Source organism: Narcine bancroftii, chromosome 2, assembly GCF_036971445.1.
Source record: "Narcine bancroftii isolate sNarBan1 chromosome 2, sNarBan1.hap1, whole genome shotgun sequence".
Lineage (NCBI taxonomy): Eukaryota > Metazoa > Chordata > Chondrichthyes > Torpediniformes > Narcinidae > Narcine > Narcine bancroftii.
This window is the reverse complement of record NC_091470.1, coordinates 58,226,995-58,253,276: the sequence shown is the minus strand read 5'-3', so window position 1 is coordinate 58,253,276 and position 26,282 is coordinate 58,226,995. Positions and strand designations below refer to the sequence as shown.

Sequence of the window (26,282 nt, the reverse complement as noted above, 5' to 3'; positions counted from 1 at the left end):
AGATTTTGGTGGCAGATCCACAAACTAATGGCAGCAGATTCAAAACATGCAAGACAACTGGTGTTGCAGGACCACAGAGCGCTGGATTAGAGAGGTACAACCATAGAAAAATGGTTGAGCAGAGCTGCACAGACAAACTGAGAGGATACAACAGCTTCTGACACATCCAACAGACGTGATGATAGAGTCAAAGACTCGAGGAAATCCATCAGCACACAGTGCAGCTCACTGCTAATCCCCAGCAACGCCCACACATACAAGACTACACAACTCACGTCAGCCCTCATTGGTTTACTCCTCACCAAGTGGTGTGAGAGTAGCAGCAGAAGCAGGAATCTATATCAATTTTCTGGTACAGCACATGCAACCTGATGTTGACATTTTTAAAAAATACAGGTGCCGTGGAATAGAATGGGGGTTGTGGGTAAGCAACTATGAGAGTTCAACCTCCAAGAGCATTCTTGGAGGACAGCACCAAGATCTGTGTAATTGTAAAAAAACAAATTTAACCAACCGTGTTCTGACTTTTGTTGGGTATTATTGAACTTTTTTTGTAATTAGACTATCACCCACCCTCAAAATGTTATGGAAAATAAAAGTCTTTTTTTTTTTTTTACATTGCTGTTAAATCAAAACAATTCCAAAATATATTAATCAAACATTTAAAATAATTCCTCAATGCTTAATTGATCATTTTCAACTATTATATTAATGATAACCAAGATTTTCTAACTTTGTTATGAGAGTAGGAAATGGCCTAACTTAAGATTGACATTGGCCACAAAAATGATTTCTATCTCATGATTTAAGCTTTGTTTCCCCTACTGTAAAGTTACATTATTAAGATGCAGTTTTACCGGTTAGATGGGGATGGCTGCTGAACTTGAGGCCCACGACCCGCTTGGGTACCTATTGGCTTTGTTAATCCCAGCATGTCCTGTTTAAAAAAAAAGCAACAATTCCATTAGTAATGCAATAAATAGTTCCTTCTTCTACTATATTAATGGTCAACACATTTGTGCAAAACATCATAATAAATATTCAATTTAAATTCAAATTCCAAAACAGCACTGGCTCCACTCTTGCTTGAAAAGAGCTGATGTTAACTGCTCATACAAGGTCATTCACAAACTGAGAACTAATTTCAGGAAATATTGTCAATTCTGAGTAGATCGCAATTAATTGCATAAAACACAAAATATATGGTTAGAGATAAACAAGAAAGTCTGCAGATATTGTGATTGTAGGTTAATAAAGAATATCTCAGGAGACAAACTCTCTAGACATTTTCTACAATCCCACCAACTCCCAGTTCCTTCAACTACACATCTTCACACACTGCCCCCTGTAAGAATTTCTCTTCCTTCGAATTTCTATTCCTTCCCCTCAATTCCTCCTCATCTATTGCAATTGCTCCCAAGATGAGGTCTTCCATTCCAGATCATCCGAGATGTTGTCCTTCTTCAAAATATGTGGTCTCCCCTCTACCACCAACAACTCAGCACTTACGCACATCTCCTCTATTTTCTGTACATCTGTCCTGACCCCCTCTGCCCCTTGATGCAATGAGGATTCCCCTCATCCTCACCTTCCACCTCATCAGCCTCTGCAACAAACCCATTATTCTCCTCCACAATTTCTGCCACCTAGAAAGTGATCCCACCACAAGATACATCTTCCCCTCTCCTCCATCTCTCCCATTCATAGGAACCACGCCTTCCGTGACTCCCTCATCCATTCCCACGAATTGTCCCCTTGGTACCTACCCCCGTGACTGCAGGAAATGCCATACTTGCGCCAACACATTCCCCCTCAGTACCATTTGTGGTCCAAAACAGTCCTTCCAAATGAAACAGCACCTCACTTACGAAGCTGCAAGGGTCATCCAATGTATCTGGTGCTCCCTTTGCAGCTCCTCTACATCGGAGAGTCTGGGCGCAGACTGGGAGATCATTTAGTTGAGCACGTTCGCTCTGTATGCTGCCATTAGCAAGAAACTCCCAGTGGCCAACCATTTCAATTTCACACCCCACTCCCAAACATGTGACCATGGCCTCATGCACTGCCAAACCAAGGCCATCCGCAAATTGAAGGAACAACATCCAATATTCGGTCTGGGCAGATGGCATTAACAGCGATTTCTCCTGTTTCCTTTATGCACCTCCCCTGTCTCCCTCTCTTTCCCTATCCCTCTAACTCCTTTCCCCCCAGCTCCCCACCCCCTTCCCTCTCCATTCAGAGAGATAGTATCCTGCCCCCATCACTTCCTGGGTCTTCTCTGCTGCCCTCCTACCCATAGCTACCTGTGGGCCTCTGCTCCTCCTCCCACACTATTTTATTTTGGCCCCTGCCTGCTTTTTGCTCATATCTTGACCAAGTGCTCAGACCTGAAATGTTGGTTATGCATCTTTACCTCAGGAACCCTGCAGGACCTGCTGAGTTTCTCCAGTAATTTTATGTATTAAACTAAAATCTCTGCTTATTATTTTAAGATATATTCTTATTGTTACTGCATTCAATACAAAAATTATTTCCCATTGGAGAGCAGCTACTATCCAAGTAAAATTTCATACACACAAAATGTGATAATATGTAATACCCAGGAAAACAGAAACATAAATTGAAAATTTATATTTTTGGGTTGTTCAAATAGTGAAAAACACCATAATATCATTAAAGATCACGAATCACTAAACAAAACAGAAATTTCACCTGATAAAAATTAGTTTGTACATGCTCAACTCGTAAATGATGAACTTACCAGATCCCACAATGTGAATTATGATAAAAAGATTTGTTAATACACACTTTAATTGAGATTTCATGCAACTACCAAAGCCTTAATCACCTTTAGATTGTCTGTAATAGAGCAGATTAAAACAACAGCACACTGCCCAAGTCTCTTCGAATTTAAATAAAAACAAAATTAAGATTAAAACAAAGTTCCCTAGTTTAATAAAATATTTTTGATGAAAAAGTTTGTTTCTTGAATTACAAGCAGTACGAGTACCTTGCAATTACTTTGAAAGAAGGTTATAGTAAAACATCAAGCAGTTCCTTCAAAGATGGCATCATTACAAAAATCCAAGGAAATTATGCTATTAGTGAGTAATGGATAAATGACTTCAAAAAAGCAAGTCTACAATAATTTCTTGATAACTTTACCCTGAGCCAAAACAAATAAATTTTCACTCTAACTTTATTTTTTCCCCAGCACATGAATGTTGCTGATAATGTCAGCATTTATGGTTTGTTTTCCTAATTGGCTCTTAACTGAAGAGGCAATTCAGCATAATCCACATTGTTGGATCTGGTATCAATTTACGTCAGAATGACTGAAGTCAACAGATTTTCTTCCCTGAAAATATTGTTAACCAGATGGATTTTTACAGCAATTTTGATTACTGTGACTAAGTCAGCTTTTTCAAAAGCAATATTTAATTATTTGAATTTAAATCCCACCGCTGCCTTAGGATTCAAACTCACATCTGTGGAGCAATGGCCCAGAACTCTGGCAGCTAGTCCACGAATATATCCACTATGTTATAAGAGTTCAATTCATCCACCTATCACTTCCTTTAAATTTAAAGGCAACTGAAAATTAGCTGACCAAATGCCAATTCCACTGGAACAAAGGAATATATGCATTCATTCAAGACATTAAAGATATCAAGACATTCTAAAATACATTTTAAAATTAATCATGCTTACTGTGTAAGCAATGTGATAATGCCCAAACAATCTGCAACATGTTGCTGTCAGGATAAACATTGATCAGGACATGAGGAATAAAATCCTCAATCCCTTCAAAATAATGGCAAGGCCTTTTATTTTACATCTACTGTGGAGTGTTATAGAAGCCTCAACTAAGTATTTCACACAAAGATCATCTTCAACAATGCAGCACACCTTTGACACTGTGCTGGGGTTAGAGTCTAAATGCATTTGAGGAGCTAGAGAGGCAAATAAAGCTACAATCTTTTAACTCGGGTAGGGGGGCAGGATATGAAGAACTACCTGTTAAGCTACTACTCAATTTGGTTGGTGTCTTTACAGCCTTGGCAGAGATGACTTAATTTTCCAAAATTCCTCTCCTTTAAATAATATTAGTCATGTAATATCAATTTGCTCAAACATTACAATAATGGGAAAATTAATTCAAAATTAATCATCATCATTATTTCAAGGACAAGTAATTAATTTTTCAACTTTTTGACTTTAAAAACAACTTACATAAATCTAATTAAAAACTGCTTACAACTCTGCGTTTAGGAAGATTCAAAGATTTAGAAAATAATGTTTTTCTAAAATATTCTGACAATAAACTACTTAAAAATAAGATATGCTTCTGAATTGATAAAAAATAAATAATATAACAAGGTGTGGATTTTGTTGATTATTCCCATTGATTGGGAAAATAACAGCTTATTGTCAGAAGTGGATAAAATGATAACTTGATTACCATTAAAGCTAAGACCATCATCATTCATCCAGCAACTTTAAATTACTGCTTACCTGAAGCTGCTTTGCTGTTAAATCCTTTGTACCTCTGAAGACATAACTCTTAGATATACCCTCACAACCAAGCTCATGGACCTGAACCATTCTGCCAAATGTAATAAGACCAACCAAAGCGGTAGGTGGCAGAAGGCTCAAGGACATTTGCATGGATTCTTTTAGGGCCTGCAGATCTTCATCCTCCATGCAAGTATCCACAACATAAAGAAAGATTAAAGGCATTTGCGGGCCACGCTATGAAAAATAAAAATGTTTTGGTTAATTTGAGTCTTTATCATAAATAATGCAGTTACTGAAATTTGAAGGGTCCAGATATGTTATGGCACATTCAAAATCCATCTGTGTTTAAATACACTTATTGAGGCTGCCTCTATTACTAACTCACCATTCTCTGGGAGGAGCAGTTCCTCCTTATCAGTGTCTTATATCTAGTCCACTGAATCTTGAGGCTATGCCCCCTAATGCCTGTTTCACCTGCCAGTGGAAACCACCTCCTTATCTATCTATTCCTGTCATATCTTCATAAGATCCCCCTCCATCTGCCAGAACCTATTTATTTACTTAACCTGTCTATAACTCTCTGCAGACTCTGTGTTCTCCACTCAATTTGCTTTTCAACTCAAATCTACAAAGTTAGATAGATAACATCTGGTCCCCTCCTCCAAATCATTTATGTAAATTGTGAACAGTTATGGTGACCAGAACCAAGTGCTATGACACCCCACTATCCACTGATTGCCAACCAGTGAAACATCCATTTAACCCAACTCTATCTTGTTGATTAATGAATCCGCCATCCAAAACAATACATGACCCTCAACTCCATGCATCCTAATATAATGCAGAAATCTTTTGTGCAGCATCTTATCAAACACTTTTTGGAAATTGAAGTCTACCACATCCACCTGCTCTCCTCTATTCATTGCACTTGTTCTAACCTCAAAAACTCCGTTAAGTTAATTAATCCATGCTCTGAATCCATGCTCTATCTAAGCAATGGAACAATTTCTATCTAGAAGACTTTCTATTTCTTCTTTAACAATAGCTTCAAGAATTTAATAGCTATGGACATTAAGCTAAACAACACATACTACCTGACTTTTGTCTACCCCACTTTTTAAATAGTGCATTTACATTTGCTGCCTTCAAATTCTCAGGAATCATTCTGGAGATTTTTAGTAAATTACCATAAAAGCATCTGCTTTAACTTCTGTTACTTTTGAGTACCCTGTGATGCATTCCATCAAAATTCACTGAAATTGACAATCCATAGGTGATTGCCCATCTCTTCAATTCTCTCCCACTCCAATTGGGAAGCTCAGCGAAGCATATTCCGCCACCAAGGTAGAGTTCAACAATTTCACAGAACAATACTGCTATTTCCACTAATATATTTATTTTTAATATTTTATTTAAAATTTTCATCCTTGTAAATATAATTGTACAGTCAATACTTAATTAAATTTAAAAGTTACAGTGATTTCATGGTATTAACTCCTCCCTCTTACCCTCCAACTTCTATAAAAGTTATAATAATGTTTACAATATATAGTCATATAAAAATAGAAAAAAACACATAAATTTAAAAAAATATCAATCTGGATTGCACTCGCTGGGATCTTACAGTATTTGTATTAAACAACTTTAGCTAAAGTTATTTTAATAAATTTGACTTGATAAAATTTGTCACATCAAATTTATTCAACTTTCATCAACCTGATATAATATTTTCCCACCGCTACTGCGATTTCAACATTATGTTTTTATTGCTTCCTTTAAAATCAATTTTTATATAATAACTTTTAATGTTCTCTAATCCTGTACTCCACATTTCCCCAAATAGAAAGTGAGGAGGAAATAACTTTGCATTATTAATTCACTTTTTTTTGGTAGGTTCATCTACCTTTAATTATCACACAGTACAGGACCAAGACTACATAGATTATCATTAGTTGAATAACGTGAAAATTTAAAAGTATCAAAGCCACGAATATGGAGGCAAGTATTATATGAACTTTTAAAGATTTTTTATTTTATATACATTGAAATTCTTCAACATCACCCAGAATCATTATAAAACTAATATGTGGAAAATTAAAAAGGCTGTGAGACTGCCAGATCAATTTGGCTTACTCCAAAATCAGATTTCTAACTGCTATCAATTATCTAACCCATGGAGTTTTCTGCGTATGTTAAATTTTCTCTCTATGCTTCAATTTGTATTCTCATTAACTATTCTTTTCTCCTTGATTTGATATATAATCTACAAATGAAACACCTTGTTCTCTTTTCTGTTTTTTTTTTGTCAAGGATGGCAGAGGAATGAAAAACAAAAGTGAAGATCTAAAAAAAGGATTTGCAATTAGTAGAGACTGAATGATATCAAGTGATTCCAGAAGGATAAAAAGGGTGAAAAGGGCTCATGAATACAAAAACAAAAGTTATATCTGGGAGAGGTTTAAGCATGTGGATGTGAATAAAGTCTGAAACTATCTGAAAGAAAGAAAATTAAACTAAATGAAGGAAACAGAAAGTACGATTGTCTGAAATTGTCCAATTCAGTGTTGAGTTCCAAAGCCTATAATATGCCCAGATGAAAGATGAGGTGTTGCTCTTGAGTTAACTTTGAATTTTTGGCAGAGGCCAAGGAGATTACAATGGAAATAGAGTGGACAATTATAGTGACAGGCAGCTAGGTCATTTTTTAAGACCTCATGTAAGTACTCTTGGTCACGTGTTCTCCCTGACTGAAATTTATTCGGAAGTCACCTGTCAATCAAGGTTGAACCTGGCCACCAATTAGTGCACATCTTGCCGTTGACTAATTTAAATAATTTTGGGTCATTATTGGCTAGATGTCCAGATCAGAACTGTATAAAACATCAATGAATAGCACATTCTCTCTGCCTCATGGTCCAAGCCCCGGACATCGCTCCATGCCAGGTTGCTACTGTGGATATCGTTGGAAGTGTTGCGGGTAAGGTGCACACTACACTGTAATAGATCAGTACTTGCAGAGAAACCAGGTGTGTGTATGAAAGTCCCTGACCATAGAGTACGTACTTAAGAGTGTGATCATGAAAAGTATAGGTCGCCACTGATATCGGAATCCAACCTAGGTCTGATGTGAATGTCTATAATCGGTGTTTAATATAGTAATCGAGTAACATTTGACATTCTCCCGTTTGTCTCATGTGTTTTTCTTAATTTTTTATTTTTCACACTATAAACCACATTGATCAAGATACATACATTTTTCTTTTCAAATATATAGTGTCGTTTTCTCCCCCCCCTTCCCATCCCACCCTCCCTACCTCCCCTCCCATTCATTTAAAGTTCAGAATCTAAGATACATTAAACCCGTCAAACAATGTTGTCACTCAATAAAAATAAACAAGAAATTCCACTGAGTCAATTCTTTTCATTTCCTTCTCCTTCTGTCATTTTATGTGGTAGATTTTCTACCACATTCCGGTAGGTTTTCTCTATTGTGTTTCATGTATGGCTCCCATATTTGTTCAAATATTGTAATATTATTTCTTAAATTATATGTTATTTTTTCTAATGGAATACATTTATTCATTTCTATATACCATCGTTGTATTCTCAAGTTATCTTCTAATTTCCAGACTGACATAATACATTTTTTTGCTACAGCTAGGGCTATCATAACGAATCTTTTTTGTGCACCATCCAAATCAAGACCAAATTCTTTGTTTTTTATGTTACTTAGGAGGAAGATCTCTGGGTTTTTTTTGGTATATTGCTTTTTGTGATTTTATTTAATATCTGGTTTAGATCTTCCCAAAATTCTTTCACTTTCTCACATGTCCAGATTGCATGAATTGTTGTTCCCATTTCCTTTTTACAGCGAAAACATCTGTCAGATACTGTTGGGTCCCATTTCTTTAACTTTTGAGGTGTAATGTATAGCCTGTGTATCCAGTTATATTGTATCATACGTAACCTCGTGTTTATTGTGTTTCTCATAGTTGCTGAGCATAACTTCTCCCATGTTTCCTTCTTTATCTTATGTTTAAATCTTGTTCCCATTTTTGTTTAGTTTTACCATGTTTCCTCATTCTCCTTTTCTTGCAGTTTAATATACATATTTGTTATAAATTTTTTGATTATCAATGTGTCTGTAATCACATATTCAAAATTACTTCCCTCTGGTAACCTCAGACTGCTTCCCAATTTGTCCTTCAAGTAGGTTTTCAGTTGATAGTATGCCAACACTGTATCGTGAGTTATATTATATTTATCCTTCATTTGTTCAAAGGATAATAATTTATTTCCTGAAAAGCAATTTTCTATTATTTTGATCCCTTTTTTCTCCCATTCTCTAAAGGAAAGGTTATCTATTGTAAAAGGGATTAGCTGATTTTGCGTCAGTATTAGTGTTGGTAATTTGTTTTATTCCTTTCTACATGAATCTTCTTCCAAATATTGAGCAGATGATGTAATACTGGAGAATTCCTACGTTCTACCAATTTTTCATCCCATTTATATAATATATGTTCAGGTATCTTCTCCCCTATTTTATCTAGTTCTAATCTAGTCCAATCTGACTTTTCCCTTGTTTGATAAAAATCTGATAGGTATCTTAATTGTGCGGCTATATAATAATTTTTAAAGTTTGGCAGTTGTAAGCCTCCTTGTTTATATCATTCCGTTAATTTATCTAGTGCTATCCTCGGTTTCCCCCCTTTCCATAAAAATTTCCTTATTATTTTCTTTAGCTCCTTGAAGAATTTCTCCGTCAAGTGTATTGGCAATGCCTGAAATAGGTATTGTATCCTTGGGAAAATGTTCATTTTAATACATTTTATCCTCCCTATTAGTGTTAGTGGTAAGTCTTTCCAATGCTCTAAGTCGTCCTGTAATTTTTTTCATTAGTGGATAATAATTGAGTTTATATAGATGACCGAGGTTTTTATTTATTTGTATACCTAGGTATCGTATTGCTTGCATTTGCCATCTGAATGGTGATTCTTTCTTAAATTTTGAGAAATTCGCATTATTCATTGGCATTGCTTCACTTTTATTTGCGTTAATCTTGTATCCCGACACTTCTCCATATTCCTTCAATTTCTTATGTAATTCTTTTATTGATATTTCTGGTTCTGTTAAGTATACTATAACGTCATCTGCAAATAAACTGATTTTATATTCCTTGTCTTTTATTTTTATCCCTTTTATTTTATTTTCTGTTCTTATCATTTCTGCTAGTGGTTCTATAGCTAACGCGAACAATAAGGGCGATTGTGGGCATCCCTGCCTTGTTGATCTGCTTAAGTTAAATTGCTTTGATATATCCATTTACTGTAACTTTCGCCAATGGCCCCTTATATAATGCTTTAATCCAATTAATATATTTCTCTGGTAAACTGAATTTTTGGAGTACTTTGAATAAATAATTCCATTCTACTCTGTCAAAGGCCTTCTCTGCGTCTAAAGCAACCTCTACTGTTGGAGCTTTATTTCTTTCTACTGCATGAATTAAGTTAATAAATTTACAAATATTGTCTGTTGTTTGTCTTTTTTTAATAAATCCAGTTTGGTCTAGATTTACTATTTTTGGTACATAGTCGGCTAATCTGTTTGCTAATAGTTTAGCTATTATCTTATAATCTGTGTTAAGTAAAGATATTAGTCTATATGACGCTGGTGCGAGTGGATCTTTCCCTGTCTTTGGTATTACTGTAATTATTGCTGTTTTAAATGACTCTGGTAAGCTTTGTGTTTTATCAATCTGGTTGATTACTTCCAGGAGGGGAGGAATTAATACATCTTTAAATGTTTTATAGAATTCAATTGGGAATCCATCCTCTCCTGGTGTTTTATTATTCAGTAGTTTTTTTATTATCTCTTGTATTTCTACTATTTCAAATGGTTCTGTTAATTTATTTTGTTCCTCTATTTGTAATTTTGGTAGTTCAATTTTAGTTAAAAATTCATCTATTTTTTCTTCTTTCCCTTCGTTTTCAGTTTGGTATAATTGTTCGTAGAATTCTCTGAAGTTTTCATTAATCTCCGTTGGATTATATGTGATTTGTTTGTGTTTTTTCCTTGATGCCAATACCATTCTCTTAGTTTGTTCTGTCTTAAGCTGCCATGCTAGAATTTTGTGCGTTTTTTCTCCTAGTTCATAATATTTCTGTTTTGTCTTCATTATGTTCTTCTCCACCTTATATGTTTGTAGTGTTTCATATTTTATTTTTTTATCTGCCAATTCTCTTCTTTTAGTTGTGTCTTCCTTCATTGCTAATTCTTTTTCTATATTTGTTATTTCCCTTTCCAATTGCTCTGTTTCCTGATTGTAGTCCTTCTTCATCTTGGTTACATAACTTATTATTTGCCCTCTGATGAATGCTTTCATTGCGTCCCATAGTATAAACTTATCTTTCACTGATTCCATATTTATTTCAAAGTACATTTTAATTTGTCTTTCAATTAATTCTCTAAAATCCTGCCTTTTAAGTTGCATGGAGTTTAATCTCCATCTATACATTCTTGGAGGGATGTCCTCTAACTCTATTGTCAATATCAGGGGTAAGTGTTCCGATAATATTCTAGCTTTATATTCTGTTTTTCTTATTCTGCCTTGCATGCGAGCTGATAACAGGAATAGGTCTATTCTTGAGTATGTTTTATGTCTACCCAAATAATATGAATATTCCTTTTCTTTTGGGTGTCGTTTCCTCCATATATCCAAAAGTTGCATTTCTTGCATCGAATTATAAATTTGGTTACTTTGTTCTTTCTGCTAATTTTGTTCCCAGTTTTATCCATGTTTGAATCCAAATTAAGTTTGAAATCCCCTCCTATTAGTATGTTCCCTTGTGTGTCTGCTATCTTAAAAAAAAATATCTTGCATAAATTTTTGATCTTCTTCGTTAGGTGAATATACATTGAGTAAATTCCAAAACTCCAAATATATCTGACATTTTATCATTACATGGATCTATTATTTCCTCTTCTATTTTAATTGGTACATTTTTACTGATTAATATAGCTACTCCTCTAGCTTTTGAATTATATGACGCTGCTTTACATGTCCTATCCAATCCCTCTTTAATTTCTTGTGCTCCATTTCAGTTAAATGTGTTTCTTGTACGAATGCTATATCAATTTTTTTCTTTTTTCAGTAAGTTTAGCAGTTTCTTCCTTTTGATTTGGTTATGTATTCCGTTAATATTTAAAGTCATATAGTTCAACATAGCCATTTCATACTTTGTTTATCTTTCCTTTCTGTTTCCTCATCATCACCTTTCCTTCTTATCCATTTCTGCTTTCTTGTTTTGAACACTTCATAAGACAACATTTCTAAAACATCAAACATTTCCCTTATTCTCCTATCTAAAATTTCTTTAACCCCACTATCCCCTCCCCTTCCTGAGTTGCCCTTTATCCCTTGTCGGGCAACCACATCTCCCCTCTCCATTTGGATTTGCGAATTCATTCGCAGGCGTCAACTGATTTTGCAGTGACCATAACTCCTCCCCACCCAACCCCCACCTCAGAAAAGATTTTAATTTTCATATATAACAAAGGTCACTCTCTTAATTCCCTCCTTACTTCCTCTCTTCCCTTTCTTTCCCTTATTAATTCTTATCTATACTCTATATATTTTCCTTTAAATATGGATACACTCATGTACACACACACATATATATATATATATATACACACACACACATATGTATATATATATATACACATATACACATATATACACATATACACACATATATACACATATACATACACAAGAAAGAAATATTTATATATATATATATACCCATATACACACATACATATAGTTCGTGGTCATTTTTACTCTCATTACATCTCTCTGCCTGTTTTGTAGTTGTTCTGCAAATTTTCGTGCTTCCTCCGGATCTGAGAATAGTCTGTTTTGCTGCCCTGGAATAACTATTTTAAGTACCGCTGGGCACTTTAGCATAAATTTATATCCTTTTTTCCATCGGATCGCTTTTGCTGTATTAAAGTCCTTCCTCTTCTTCAGGAGTTCAAAACTTATGTCTGGATAGAAAAAATTTTTTGACCTTTGTATTCCAGTGGCTTTTTGTCTTCTCTTATTTTCTTCATTGCTTTCTCCAATATATTTTCTCTTGTTGTATATCTTAGGAATTTTACTAAAATGGATCTTGGCTTTTGTTGTGGCTGTGGTTTAGGGGCTAATGTTCTATGTGCCCTTTCTATTTCCATTTCTTCCTGTAATTCTGGTCTTCCTAGGACCCTGGGGATCCAATCTTTTATAAATTCTCTCATAATCTTGCCTTCTTCATCTTCCTTGAGGCCCACTATCTTTATATTATTTCTTCTATTATAATTTTCCATTATATCTATCTTCTGAGCTAACAGCTCTTGTGTCTCTAACTTTTTTATTAGATTCTTCTAATTTCTTTTTTAAGTCATCTACTTCCATTTCTATGGCTGTTTCTCGTTCTTCCACCTTTTCCACTCTTTTTCCTATATCTGACATGACCATCTCTAATCTATTCATTTTTTTCTTCTGTACTTTTAATTCTTCTTTTTATTTCACTAAATTCTTGTGATTGCCATTCTTTTACTGATTCCATATATTCTTTAAAAAAAATATATCCATTGTCTTGCCTTTCCCTTCTTCTTCCATTTCTCTATGTTCTTCTTCTTCTTCCTCTGGGTTGGTCATCTGTTGTTTCCTTGTTTTCTTTTTACTCTCTTCTTTCTTGTTCTCGTTGTTTTCTATGTTCTCTTCTTGTAGCTGTCATTCTCAGCTGTGGAGATCGACTCCTCAGCTGATCCCCCCTCCCGTTAGTTTTTTTTTGTCATGCGCATCGCGCATGCGCGACTTTTGCTTGGCTCCGCGAGCCATTTTTGTAGTCCCGAGCTCGGGACTTCGACTGACCTTAGGGAGCGGGTTTCTCTCTCCGCGGCGGGCCTCCTCGGACAGGTAAGGCCTTCACCTTCTTCTTCCGACATCCTTTCTTCTTCTCTTCTTCCCGTTGCTTTCGACTTTTCTTTCTTCGCTGCCATTTTCTTCCCACCTTTACTTTCACTTTATTTTAATTTTTATGTTTGTGCCTTTGTGTTTTCTGTGTTTTTTAAAAAAAAATTTTCCGGAGCGGGCTGGAGTTCCCCGACCGGCCACTACTCCATCACGTGACTCCTCCCCGTCTCATGTGTTAAGTTACATGTGATTGTAACACTTGTGTCCAGAGACGTCTCTCTGTGAACCCACCAAACCTGAAACTCTTCCCAACACAACACCATCTGAGTCTCTACTATTTATTTATTTTTATAAATGTATATTTGTCCTGCATACGTTTACGTTATGTGTGTTATATCCAGTTGTGCGTTTACATGTTTTGCACCAAGGATCGGAGAACACTGCTTGGTCAGGCCGTACTTGTGCGATTGGATGATAAATGAACTTTACCACTAAAGAGAAGGCACATCATGAGCACTTATATGCAGTATTCCTCATTGAAAATACATTGCTCCTTTGGTTGCAAAGTGTTTGGACAGCGGGAAGGGAGGCTGCACAAGGGCACGTGCTGCAATTTGCTTTAAGGGGAGGAACACAGGTAATTGTGGAGCTGGAAGAGTGAACCAGAACATCCCAGAGAAAATGCTTACTTCATAATGCTGAAAGATGAAAATATGTCTGTTGAAAACACTTGAAGGTGTTGGAAAATATGGCTGATCTATAAAATGTAGAACTATAGGGAAAGAAGGCAAGGAAAACCATCTTCTTGCTTTAGGTAAGAAGAGAGAGCTTGAGAGCACAAATATTGCAAATGGAACAGATGCCGTGAAGGCCCACATCAGCTATAGTAATGCACACCATGGGTGTATGTCAATATAGTGGAAGGTGGTGATTCAGTACAGACATGAAGAGCCCAAAGAAAACATATAATGCTGCAGAGGGTGCTTTCTACTAGTCAGTTAATCTTACACTATTTACTTTATAGGTATGATCATATTACATTTTTCTTCAATGGTATTTAATTCAATACATAGGAAAAAGTACACCCATTCTAAGTACAATGATGTATAAACTGATTCCAAGTTCTTACCTGAACTACATATTCAATTGTAGAAAACTGTGGTAAGAGCTCTGCTGGTTGGTTCATTTCAGATATCCCAGAATAGGAAGGTGGAAACTATTGTACAAAAGAACATTTATAACAGTTGTTTAAAAGTCACGTTTAGTGATACTTTTATTGTCATTTACGACCAGACTGTAAAACAGTCCAAAGTAATAAACGAACTAACATTCCTCCAAACCATAATGCTGCCTACACATCACGAATTACACAAAACACTGTAGACAACACAAGACTACACCAGATATAACAAAAGAAAAAAAAATACAAAACTGGAATACACCTACACAGTGAATTTGAAAAAAGTACAAACAATACAGGAATAGATTTTTTTTTAAAAAACATTTCAACTCTTTTTTTAAATATTGAAAATTTTATCCTTACTCATAGGAGTTTTTAACCTTGGGAGGTACCACATAATCTATTCAACAAATAAAAGTTGAATTCATACATCTAAAATCCAAGTAATTGCCAAAGAATACCATGAGTTAAACTCACATCACACACACTTTATGCAAAATATATTCATGTTATAAACTATCTCAATACACAATGCAACAAAACCACAAAGTATATCTTACCTGATTTCTTTGATAGCAGAAATTACAAGCCCATAGTTTTGCTTTATAATCCACCTGACTAGGACCAACAGAAGAAAACTAAATTAGTTAAGGAACTAAATGTGCATGTGTCAGAAAACTGCAATTATCATGAGGGCCAATGGCCAAGAATAGACATCAACAATCCCTCCCCATTTAAGATACGATGAACTGAATTACCATATTAAGGAGTTAAAATTACTGTCCAATGGATTGTCAATATTTACTCTTTTATACAGAAGCATTAAGTTCAAAAAAATGTTTTTCTTTTCCCTTTGAGAGGTGCTGACTGACCAACTCATGTCCTTATGTAAATTGGTTAGACTGAGAAAGAATCTCAATGTCCAAGGGAAGGATTTCTTTTTTTAGAAACAACATTGTATGCTTTCTAGAATTTAAATGTTTTGTAAACAAAAAGTGCAAAACATGAATTATGGAAAACATATAATGCTGCAGTGGGTGCTTTCTACTAGTCAGTTAATCTTCCACTATTTACTTTATATGTATGATTGTATGATCATTCACGTACCATAATGGATTCAAGACTGCACGGCAGGTTGCTCTACTGCAAAGCACAGGTTCATACTGAATGGGAGGCAAGTCAGGTCGCTCTTTTAATGGAGTAAACAAGGCACCCAGAGGAACAACCATTCGGGTTGCTTCCAAACGACTTGAAGGCCAAACATTCCAGCTTAACCGAACACCATCCCGATCTTCATTCTGTTGGATGAATTCTATAAAAGTTGCCATTGTTACCTGGCAACTTTCAATCTGTGAAAGAATGTAATCTGTAAACTTTTCAAAAAAATTCAGAATGAAATTATAAATTAAGTAGTGTTCTGAATATTATCAAGTGAAACATGAAAGTCTGCAGATGCTCTGATTGTGGGGGAAAAAAAAACAAATGTGGAGGAACTCAGCAGGTCTCAGTGTTCATGGGAGATAAAGGTGTATTACCAATGTTTCAGGCCTGAACCCTTCTTCCTCAAGATATTTTTCCTGAATATTATCAAAACTCACAAGTTACACCACTGCTCTTTTAATGTTGTTGTTTTACCCTGTGGCTTGACCTCAGCTGGTCAAGGCTTAAGTATTCACACGAGTGTATCAAACCTACTCATGTTAGGATGAAGCTCATAAATCTAATTCAAGAAAGCACACCAACATCTCTACTTTCTTAGAAGACTAAGGAGGTTTGCATGTCCGCATTGTTCCTCATTAAGTGCACCATCAAAAGCATACTTGCTGGATGCTTTACAACATAGTTTGGGAGCTGCTCTGCTCAACATCAGAAGAAAAAGGCAAAACAATGAAAACTTCCCTTCCCACCGTGAACTCTATTGACATCTCCAGATGCCGAGGAAATACAGCCAACATACCGTTGCATCCCAGTCACTCTCTCTTTTCTCTCCTCCCATTCGGAAGAGGCTTAAGAGTCTTAAAATTTTAAAATAATTCTAATGTTTTATCTCATTGTTTAAAATAGCCCTCGAGTTGTTCGGCAAAACATGTTTATTAGTGATGTGAAATTTCTATTCTCACGAGTCTTGAAATGAAAATACCTGTACCTTATCAAACAAATGTAGCCCATTGGGAATTTTCTGTTCTAAACTTGTTCTAGCAGAGAATTATTATTTTTTCCACACCAGATTGTTGATTCACAGAATAGCATAAGGAAACGTCCGTTCCAGAGTCGTAAGGGAAAAAAAAAGAACAAAATGTTCTTCAGCCCAATATGCCAGTTTACTGCTGATTCTCAAAATTTGTTGGGGAAAAAAAATAGTACTATATGCATTTCAACAAGGAAAATGCAGCACAGTATCTGCCACTAGTAAACTCTTTTCATCCATGTCTCTCCCTACATTCTTTGATACTCTTCCTTACATTAGTGTGTATTTTATAGAGCAAAACAGCATTCTTATCACAAATACTATTTGTGGCCAACTTTAATATTTTCATCACTTTTCAAACTGATTTTCTGAAACCTTGTCTATTCCGTTAATTTGATTCAAGGTCCTTCAATGGATCACCCTTCATGCAAGCCCAGGAAGAGGAGCGGGGTCACGCCTCCCCAAAGTCCAACCTGGCCAACCACCCTGATTGATAGTCTCCGGTGCAGGTTTAATCACCTGTCAAAAGCAAGGCTGCTGATGGCTTTTTAAAATCAAAATCTTTAAAGATCTGTGATCCAATGTGGCAGTACCTGCCATCACTGCACAGACAATAGCGGGAGCTGAGTAAGAGGCCAACAAGGCAGGTAACCAGAGCAAGAGTACAGAGGTCACAAGGACCAAGGCAGAACCTGCCAGCTTGCTGTACAGAGTGAGTGCTATCAGCTAAAAGAGGTAAAAGTGTTGAATTACTAATAAGGGAGAGTGTCACAGCTGCACTCAGAGAGGACATACTGAAGGGATATTCCAGTGTGGTTCAGATCAACTAAAAAAGGTGCAATCAATCTGAGAGGGTTATTTATTTCTCCCATCAGCCACAAGGCAGAGAAACATATGTGAAAGTTTACAGAAAGGTAAAAATAAACAAGTGTTGGGATATCCTGAGTGTCAGAGACTGATGTGGCAGAATTTGTCAGGTGCATCTAGCAGGGTTTCTTGAAGCAGTATCCAGATAGTCCAACCAGGAAAGGGGCTATTCTTGACCTTATAATGGGAAATAAGCCTGGCTAAGTGTTTGGAGTTTTAGTAGGAAGGCATTTTGGGAACTATAGTCATAATTCTTTAAGTTTCAAGATAGTTAATGAGGAAGGATAAGCCAGATCCAAAGGAAAAATAATAAACTAGGGGAAGGCAAATTATAATATTATTTAACATATTTGGAGCAAGGTCTACAATGGAAGCATATCAGTACCTGTCTGAACAGTGACATGAATCCGATCAAATTTGCTTTGCATAACAACAGGTCTATGGCAGAGAAATGCTGGAGGAACTCAGCCAGCCTTGCAGCTTCCATAGAAGTTATACACACCCCACACACACCCCACACACACCCCACACACACCCCACACACACCCCACACACACCCCACACACACCCCACACACACCCCACACACACCCCACACACACCCCACACACACCTCCAACATTTGTGTGCTTTCACTACAATCACAGCATCTGCAGACTTTCATGTTTCAGGTCAAAGGCAGATGCCTTCTCACTGGCTCTTCACTAAACACTGGAACATCAGGATATTCTTTATTTATTACAATTCAATACCATCATCCCCTCAAAACTAATTAGTAAACTTCAAGACCTGGGCCTCAATACTCACTCCATTGTAAAATTGGATCCTGGATTTCCTCAGCTCAAGACCCCAGTCAGTTTGGATTGGCAAAATCCTCTCCTCCACAAGCCCCATCAGCACCAGAGGACCACAGGGATGCGTACTTAGACCCCTGTTCGACTTGCTTTATATCAATAACAACAAACAACACCATATGCAAGCTTGTGAGCTATCTAAAAGGAGAGTAATGCGTCAGCATTTTGGAGAGAGATTAAAAACTTGGCTGAATAATGCATGATGAATGGTGCGTCAACAGCAACCTCTCGCTCAAGGTCAACAAGACCAAGGAACTGATTGTAGATTTTTGGAAAGGAAAATCAGTAATCATTGGGGGAAATCAGAAGTGGAGAGGGTCAGCAACTTTAAATTCCGAGGTTGTTACCATCTCGGAGGACCTCTCCTGGATCCATTATATAAACTTCATTGCGAAGAAAGCACAACAGTGCCTCTACTTCCTCAGAGAAATGCTGGCAGAACTCAGCATCAGTGGATGCATCATTGGAAACCTTGGCAAACTTCTACACCTGTGGGGTGAAAAGTGTGCTGACTGGCTGCATTTCGGCTGGTACGAAGGCACCAATACTTCTGAGCGAAAAATCCTGCAAAAGGTAGTGGAGTCACAGGCAAAACTCTCCCCACTATCAAGAATATTGACATGGAACAATTTCGTCAGTGAGCAGCATCAATTATGAAGGATCCTCATCGCCCAAGACATGCTCTGCTCTCACTGCTGCCATCAGGAAGGAGGTATTCAACGATCAGACTCTTGATCAATAGACTCATTCAGACTTATTAAAGAACGTTTATGCTTGTTATTGATTATTGCCCATTTATCTCCACATCTGCATTTGCACTGTTCCTGATGAGTACAGTTTAAAGATACCAGTATAGAAACTGCTAATCAAGGCCCACAAATAAAGAAATCTCAGGTATGTGATGTCGTGTAGGTACTCTGAAAATAAATTTGGACTTTGAACTTTAAACAATTGACTTGTGGGTGTTGTTCAAGGACCAGCTATTTAGGCACCATGTTCTAGTAAGGAGGAAGGAGAGGAATGGCAAGGTAAGAAAACCTTGGATGAAAAGAGATTGAAAATCAAGTGAGAGAAAAAGGAAGCATATGCTAGGATTAGATTTAGATTTCAGATTTATTGTTAGAGTACATAAATCCTTGAGAATCTGCAGGCAAGGCAGAATTACCACTTATTGGTTGTGCAAAAAAATGTGCACATGTAAACAAATAAAGAAAAGTGAACATAACAAATGTAAACAAATAGATTCTGAAAAAACTGTGTTAATAAAAATCAATAAAGTGCACAAGTAAGTGCTTAAATGAATCCCTGATTGAGTTTGTTTTTGAGGAGTCTGATGGAGGAGAGGTAGCAACCGTTCCTGAATCTGGTGTTGCGGCACCTATATCTCTTTCCCGATGACAACAGCAAGAACAGAGCCTGTGCTGGGTGGTGTGGATCCTTGATGATTGCTGCTGCTCTCCAATGGCAGCACTCCCTATAGATGTTCTCAATAGTGGGAACGGTTTTGCCTATGATGTCCTGGGCTGTGTCCACTACCTTTTGGAGGGCTTTACGCTCAGGGTTATTAGTGTCCCCATACCAGACCATGATGCAGCCAGTCAGCACACTTTCCACCACACATCTGTAGAAATTTGCCAGGGTTTCTGGTTTCATTCCAAACCTCCACAGACTCCTGAGGAAGTAGAGGTGTTGACATGCTTTCTTCACGAAGCCATTAGTGTGTTGAGTCCAGGAAAGATCCTCCAAGATAGTCACTCCCAAGAACTTAAATTTGTTCACTTTCTCCACTTCTGATCCCCCAATGACCACTGGATTGAATACCTCTGGCTTTCTTTTCCTGAAGTCAACAACCAGCTCCTTAGTTTTGAGTGCAAGGTGGTTGTTGGTGCACCAGTCAGCCAAGTTTTCAAGCTAAAGCATACAGAGTGTGATAGTACAGATTCTATCACCAATGTGTATATGTACAGATGGTAGTGTAGGAGGACTGTGATTGGCTGAGAGTGTAGCCATACCTACTGGCAGGTCTTAAAGGACTGCTCCTTGCCAGACCAGGTCATTCTGGACTGGTTGACCTACTTGTGATATGCTCCAGTCTTTTAGTTAATAAAAGCCTTGGTTTGGATCAACAAGTCTTTGGTTCTTTCGACGCGCATTACACAGAGGGAATGGGCTAGGTACTCAATGAATTCTTTGCATTGGTATTCATCAAGCAGAAAGGCATAAAGGATAGTGATAGGAAACAGAGAATGGAGAATGTGTTAGGGCATTTTAGGATTAAGAACAATTTTTACACCTGTAATACTGCTGCAAAACAATGTTATTTTGTGACACATGCTCATGACAATAAATTCTAATTCTGAGGTGTTGCTGGGTCTTTTGAACAGCATTAAGGTGGATAAGTCCCCAGGATCTAATGCAATACATCCCAAGTTACATGAAAGAGGCAAGTGAGGAGATTTCTGGCACCTTGGTGAAAATATTTGTATCCTCTCGATCAAGAGGCAAGGACCCAGAGGACTGGCAACTAACTGATGTTTTTTCTTAGTTAAAGAAGATAAATAGCGATAATCCAAGAAATTATTGGCCATTAAGCCTCATATCAGTGGTGGAAAAGTTGCTGAATACAATGCTGAGATATAGGATTCACATTCATTAAGGGAGGCTCAGATTCAGAACAACTTGATTGTTGTGCACAGTAAGTCACATTAAATCAGTTTTAATTGAGTATTTTGAGGAAGTGAGAGTAGGCTGATGTCTACATAGACTTTAGAAAGGCATTTGACATGGTTCTTCATGGCAAGCTGATTCAGAAGGTACAGATGCATGGGATCCATGGTAAACTGACAGATAGGATTTGAAATTAACTGGCCCGTTGAAGACAGAGTGGTGGTGGAAGGATGTTATTCTGGATGGAAGTGTGTGACCAATGGCATTCCAGATCCGTGTTGGGACCCCTGTTGTTTGTGACAATTAAATCTTCTATTATATAAAGTTGGTAGGTGGGGATATAGGTTTGCAGATGACATGAAGATTGGTGGATTTGAGAACAGTGCAGTGGGCTATCAAAGAATATAACAAGTCAGTTACAGATATGGGCAAGGAAATGGCAGATGAAGTTCAATCCAGACAAATGTAAGGTGTTGCACCTTGACATGGGAGAGGGGTTCAATTGTAAGGAATGTATACAGTGAATGGCAGAATTCTTAAAAGATTAACATCCAGAGGGATCTGGTGGTTCAGGTCCATAGCTCCTCGAAAGTGGTAAAGGAGGCATATGATATACTCACCTTCATTGGTCAGGGTACTGAGTGCAAGAGCAAAAAAAGCGTATTATAGCTACATAAAACTACATAAAACTTTGGTAAGGTCAAACTTGGGAAAATTGTGTGCAATTCTGTTCACCCCATTACAGGAAGGATGTGGAGAGTTTGAAGAGATAACAAAAGATTCACCAGGATACTGCCTTGAGACGGTATGAGGAAAAGAAAAGGTAGGACAAACTTGGGTTGCTTACTCTGCACCTCAAAGGCTGATTAAGAATATAAAATTATGAGATCCGTTGATAGGGTGGTTAGAATATTTTTCCCTGGGTAAAAATGTCGCGTACAAGAGGATTAAAGTATGGAGAATTTTTAAAGATGTGCAGGGCTCTGGAAGTCATTATTGTTCTACCTTCATGTTATATGATATTCTGTGTTCCCCAAATTCAATTCTCTACCTCTCAAATTCATAATTTTCACTGATCTCTGACACCCTCAAGTCCTTTTCCATTTATTATCCTAAATTTTTGTCATGATCCCATATTCTTACCTACAATAGCTAATTTCTACTACTAGATTCACTGACAGATTATCTTCCTGACCAGTTAATTCTGGATTCAATTAAATATTTTATTATTTCATAGTTGTCACTCAATCTCTGAATTTGCTTGAAAAGGGCAGTAATAAATCCAAAATTACTATATGCAAGGTATATGTGAAAAGTTTAAAAAGCTTTCAATAATAGCATATTGTAGTGGCCTATCTGACGGCACTACCTTACGCAAATGGCAATAAATGACACTGGAGACAATATAGTCAGAATCAGTAGCTTTATTGTGCTTTATCACAGCTTTTATAGTTCCCTCTGCGCATTTCACGCTAAGCCTTCTGGGATCCAACAGTGACATCACTTTCCAGCCTCGGGTGTCAGGTGTCATAAAAAGCGCGGGCTCTTATTCGCGCGCTCTTCCTAATTGCTGGTACCTGGCTTGTAGCTGGACAACTGGGACATCATTGGAGGCGATGCACTCTGGTAATGCGCTTGCTAAACTGTTGTGGCTGCACGCGATTCTGTTGTTTGTGTGGGGCTCCTGCTACAATGTAGAAAAGTGTTGGGTGGATTAAAGGACTTGCTGTGATTTTGAATTTTAGCAGGTGGAGCTAAAACTAACTAAATTATAACACGCATTATAACTAAAACATGTTATAGTTTTGAAGGTAAAAGTATTGTTTTAAGAAAATGAGCAACAAGCTGAATTTTCATGTTTGAAAATGTCTTTAAAACTCCAGTGGACTTTACAATTTGCCATATCTCAATGACAATGCTCTGTTTCTCGCAAACTCCAGAGACTCTTTTAAGGGCTCTTACCTTACATATCATTTATTATTGTATAAATACTTTCTATTGGTTTACAAGTTTCTCTTTTGTATACATCTCTTTCTTCAGTACATTTTTTTTGCACTACCGATAAGTAGAAATTCTGCCTTGCCTGCAGGAAAAAGAACCTCAGGGTTTTATGTGATGTCATGGATGTACTCTGACAATAAATATGAACTTTGAACACTTCCCTCCTCCTCATGACAACTGTGCAATTTCATTCCTGGAATGTAAAACGCTGAAACCAAATACAAGAGGCTGCACAAACCATTTTTCTTCTAGTTCCAATTTCCAAAACATTAGAACAAACCAAAATAATCACAGAATACCCAAACTACAAAATTACAAGTTATACTGTAATGTAGAAATTTCAGTAAACGGTTTTGTACTGGTATCATTCCACAAACACCAATGAAGCAATTAACCTGATTAATTTATTTGATCAAATGAAATTGAGGTCACCAGGTCGATTAAATTGTTCAAAATTCCATCATGAAATCGTTGTCCGTGAGCTTTCAATCACGAGCCTACTCCGATCCCCGTGCAAGTGGTCGTAATGTTCTCTGAAATCCAGAGATTCTAAAATGACCATCACCTCCCCACACCATGGATGTGAGGTTGCCCGAGCTGAACTTCGAACCTGCACACACATGATGACCACAAAGTGGTCCAGGCGCCCGGGCTGGCGGTGGGCTGCTCCGGGCTCCACGCAGTCCGGGCGCCCGGGCTGGCGGTGGGCTGCTCCGGGCTCCACGCAGTCCGGGCGCCCGGGCTGGCGGTGGGCTGCTCCGGGCTCCACGCAGTCCGGGCGCCCGGGCTGGCGGTGGGCTGCTCCGGGCTCCACGCAGTCCGGGCGCCCGGGCTGGCGGTGGGCTGCTCCGGGCTCCACGCAGTCCGGGCGCCCGGGCTGGCGGTGGGCTGCTCCGGGCTCCACGCAGTCCGGGCGCCCGGGCTGGCGGTGGGCTGCTCCGGGCTCCACGCAGTCCGGGCGCCCGGGCTGGCGGTGGGCTGCTCCGGGCTCCACGCAGTCCGGGCGCCCGGGCTGGCGGTGGGCTGCTCCGGGCTCCACGCAGTCCGGGCGCCCGGGCTGGCGGTGGGCTGCTCCGGGCTCCACGCGCCTAAGACGATGATAGCTGGACCCTCGGTAACTGTGACGCCAATGACTACATGAAATATCATATTGAAGCAATGTAAGCGACGACCTACCGGCGACAGTCCGCAGGCTGAGAGCTCCTTCTCCGCAGCTGTCGTCGTTACTGCAGTAACCAGCTCCGCTCACCCGACTGACGCCGTCAACATGGCGGAGGACTTTGCCACGTCGAGACAGAGGGCGGCCGTTCCCGTGTCCCAGCTCAGAAACTCTGCAGTGTTCGCTGTGGGGCGGAGGGAGCGGCTCCACCGCCTCCCCCTCACCGGGAAGGGAAAAGTTCAGTACGAACTTCGTCCACCCTTGGTTTGGCTGAAGACTGACAAGCCAACGACTCGGCCTCAACTCGGCTAGGCCGAAGACTGGGGCTTTTAAATAGACCGAAAGGCCAAAGGATCATTAAATAAGAGCCAAATGCCCCTCCTCGGGCAACGCTCATTAGGCTTAAGGATCTAATCAAATTAAAAGCTCAACCTTAAATAAATCTCATCAAAAATAAAGAGAACCTCCCTATTGACTCATTTGTGGCCAGAGATCACAGTAGGCTTTAAATAAAAATAGAGAAACAAAGCAAAAAAAAAAGAATTGTTGGAGGAATTCAGGAGGTCAAATAGGTACAAATGGTTTGGAACTTTTATCATCAAGTTCTGATCAAAAATCCAGACCCAAAATGTTGACTAACCATTCCTACCTGCTGAGTTCTTCCAGCATGGTTGTTTAAAAAGTCTCATTTTAGAGTTGAATTGCCCTTTCCACATGAGTAATTCCATTAATTCTCATGAGCTGATGATGATGAATACATAAAAAAGCACAAGCACACTACAGTTTACTTTTTTTATTATACCCAAACCAACATGAAAATTACATTTTTTAGGAAAAAAGAGCTACCAATACTGGAAATCAGACAAGATTTTTTTTTAAAGCTGGAATTACACCATGGCTGTCAGCATGCGTGAACAGAAAACTACATTTTAAACTGAAACATAAAAGTCAAATAGAAGCATTAAAACAACCGTGACCAAATGCCTTTTATGGGAAAGGGAAATCATGAATAATGTAACAGTATCTTTTTTTTAAATTTTTTATTTTTCACACCATAAATCACATTAGCCATGATATACACTATTTCTTTTTCACACATATACAGTGACTTTTTCTCCCCCCCCCCCTCCTCCCAAGCCACCCCCCCCACCCCCCCCCCTCATCCATTTTAGGTATACAATCTAGGTTGCATTAAGCCAGTCAGACAATGTTGTCATTCAACAAAAATACACCAGAAATTCTACTGAGTCCATTCTTTTCTTTCCTTCTCCTTCCATCAACTTAGGTAATGTTTGTCCCCGGTAGGTTTTCGCTATTGTATTTAATGTAAGGCTCCTATACTTGTTCGAATATTTCAGTATTATTTCTTAACCTATATGTTATTTTTTCTAATGGAATACATTTATTCATTTAAATTTAGTAGTTTCTTCCTTTTAATTTGGTTATGTATTCCATTAATATTTAAAGTCATATAGTTCAGCGTAGCCCTTTTATATTTTGTTTATCTTCTCTTTCCGTTTTTCCATCATTACCTTTCCTCCTTTTCCATTTCTGTTTTCTTATTTTCAACTCTTTATAAGACAACATTCCTACAACATCCAACATTTTCCTTATTCTCCTATTTCTATCTTATTTATCCCCAAACTCCCCTTCCCCTCCTGAGTTGTCCTTTATCCTTTGTCGGACAACCACATCTCCCCTCTCCATTTGGATTTGCGAATCCACTCGCAAGTGTCAACTGATTTTGCAGTGACCGCTAATTCCCCTCACCCCGCCCCCCCCAGAAAAAATTTCACTTTTCATATGTCACAAAGGTCACTCTTTTAATTCCCTCCTTATTCTCTCTATTCCATTACCTTCCCTTATTAATTCTTGACTATACTATCTATA

At 37.9% G+C, this 26,282-nt stretch overlaps 1 protein-coding gene across 1 annotated transcript in view; it reads right to left on the bottom strand.

Moving 5' to 3' along the window:
* sec23a (Sec23 homolog A, coat complex II component) overlaps positions 1 to 24,730 on the bottom strand; it is a 77,193-nt gene extending 52,463 nt beyond the window's left edge. The window contains exons 1-6 of the mRNA XM_069916779.1: positions 24,410 to 24,730; positions 15,765 to 16,006; positions 15,218 to 15,275; positions 14,607 to 14,693; positions 4,516 to 4,752; positions 858 to 937 (exon numbers count right to left, since the gene is read on the bottom strand). Coding sequence (XP_069772880.1) covers positions 858 to 937; positions 4,516 to 4,752; positions 14,607 to 14,693; positions 15,218 to 15,275; positions 15,765 to 15,985 — 683 coding nt within the window. The 5' untranslated portion in view covers positions 15,986 to 16,006; positions 24,410 to 24,730. The remainder of the gene's footprint in view (positions 1 to 857; positions 938 to 4,515; positions 4,753 to 14,606; positions 14,694 to 15,217; positions 15,276 to 15,764; positions 16,007 to 24,409) is intronic.
* Between the last annotated feature and the right edge of the window lie 1,552 nt (positions 24,731 to 26,282).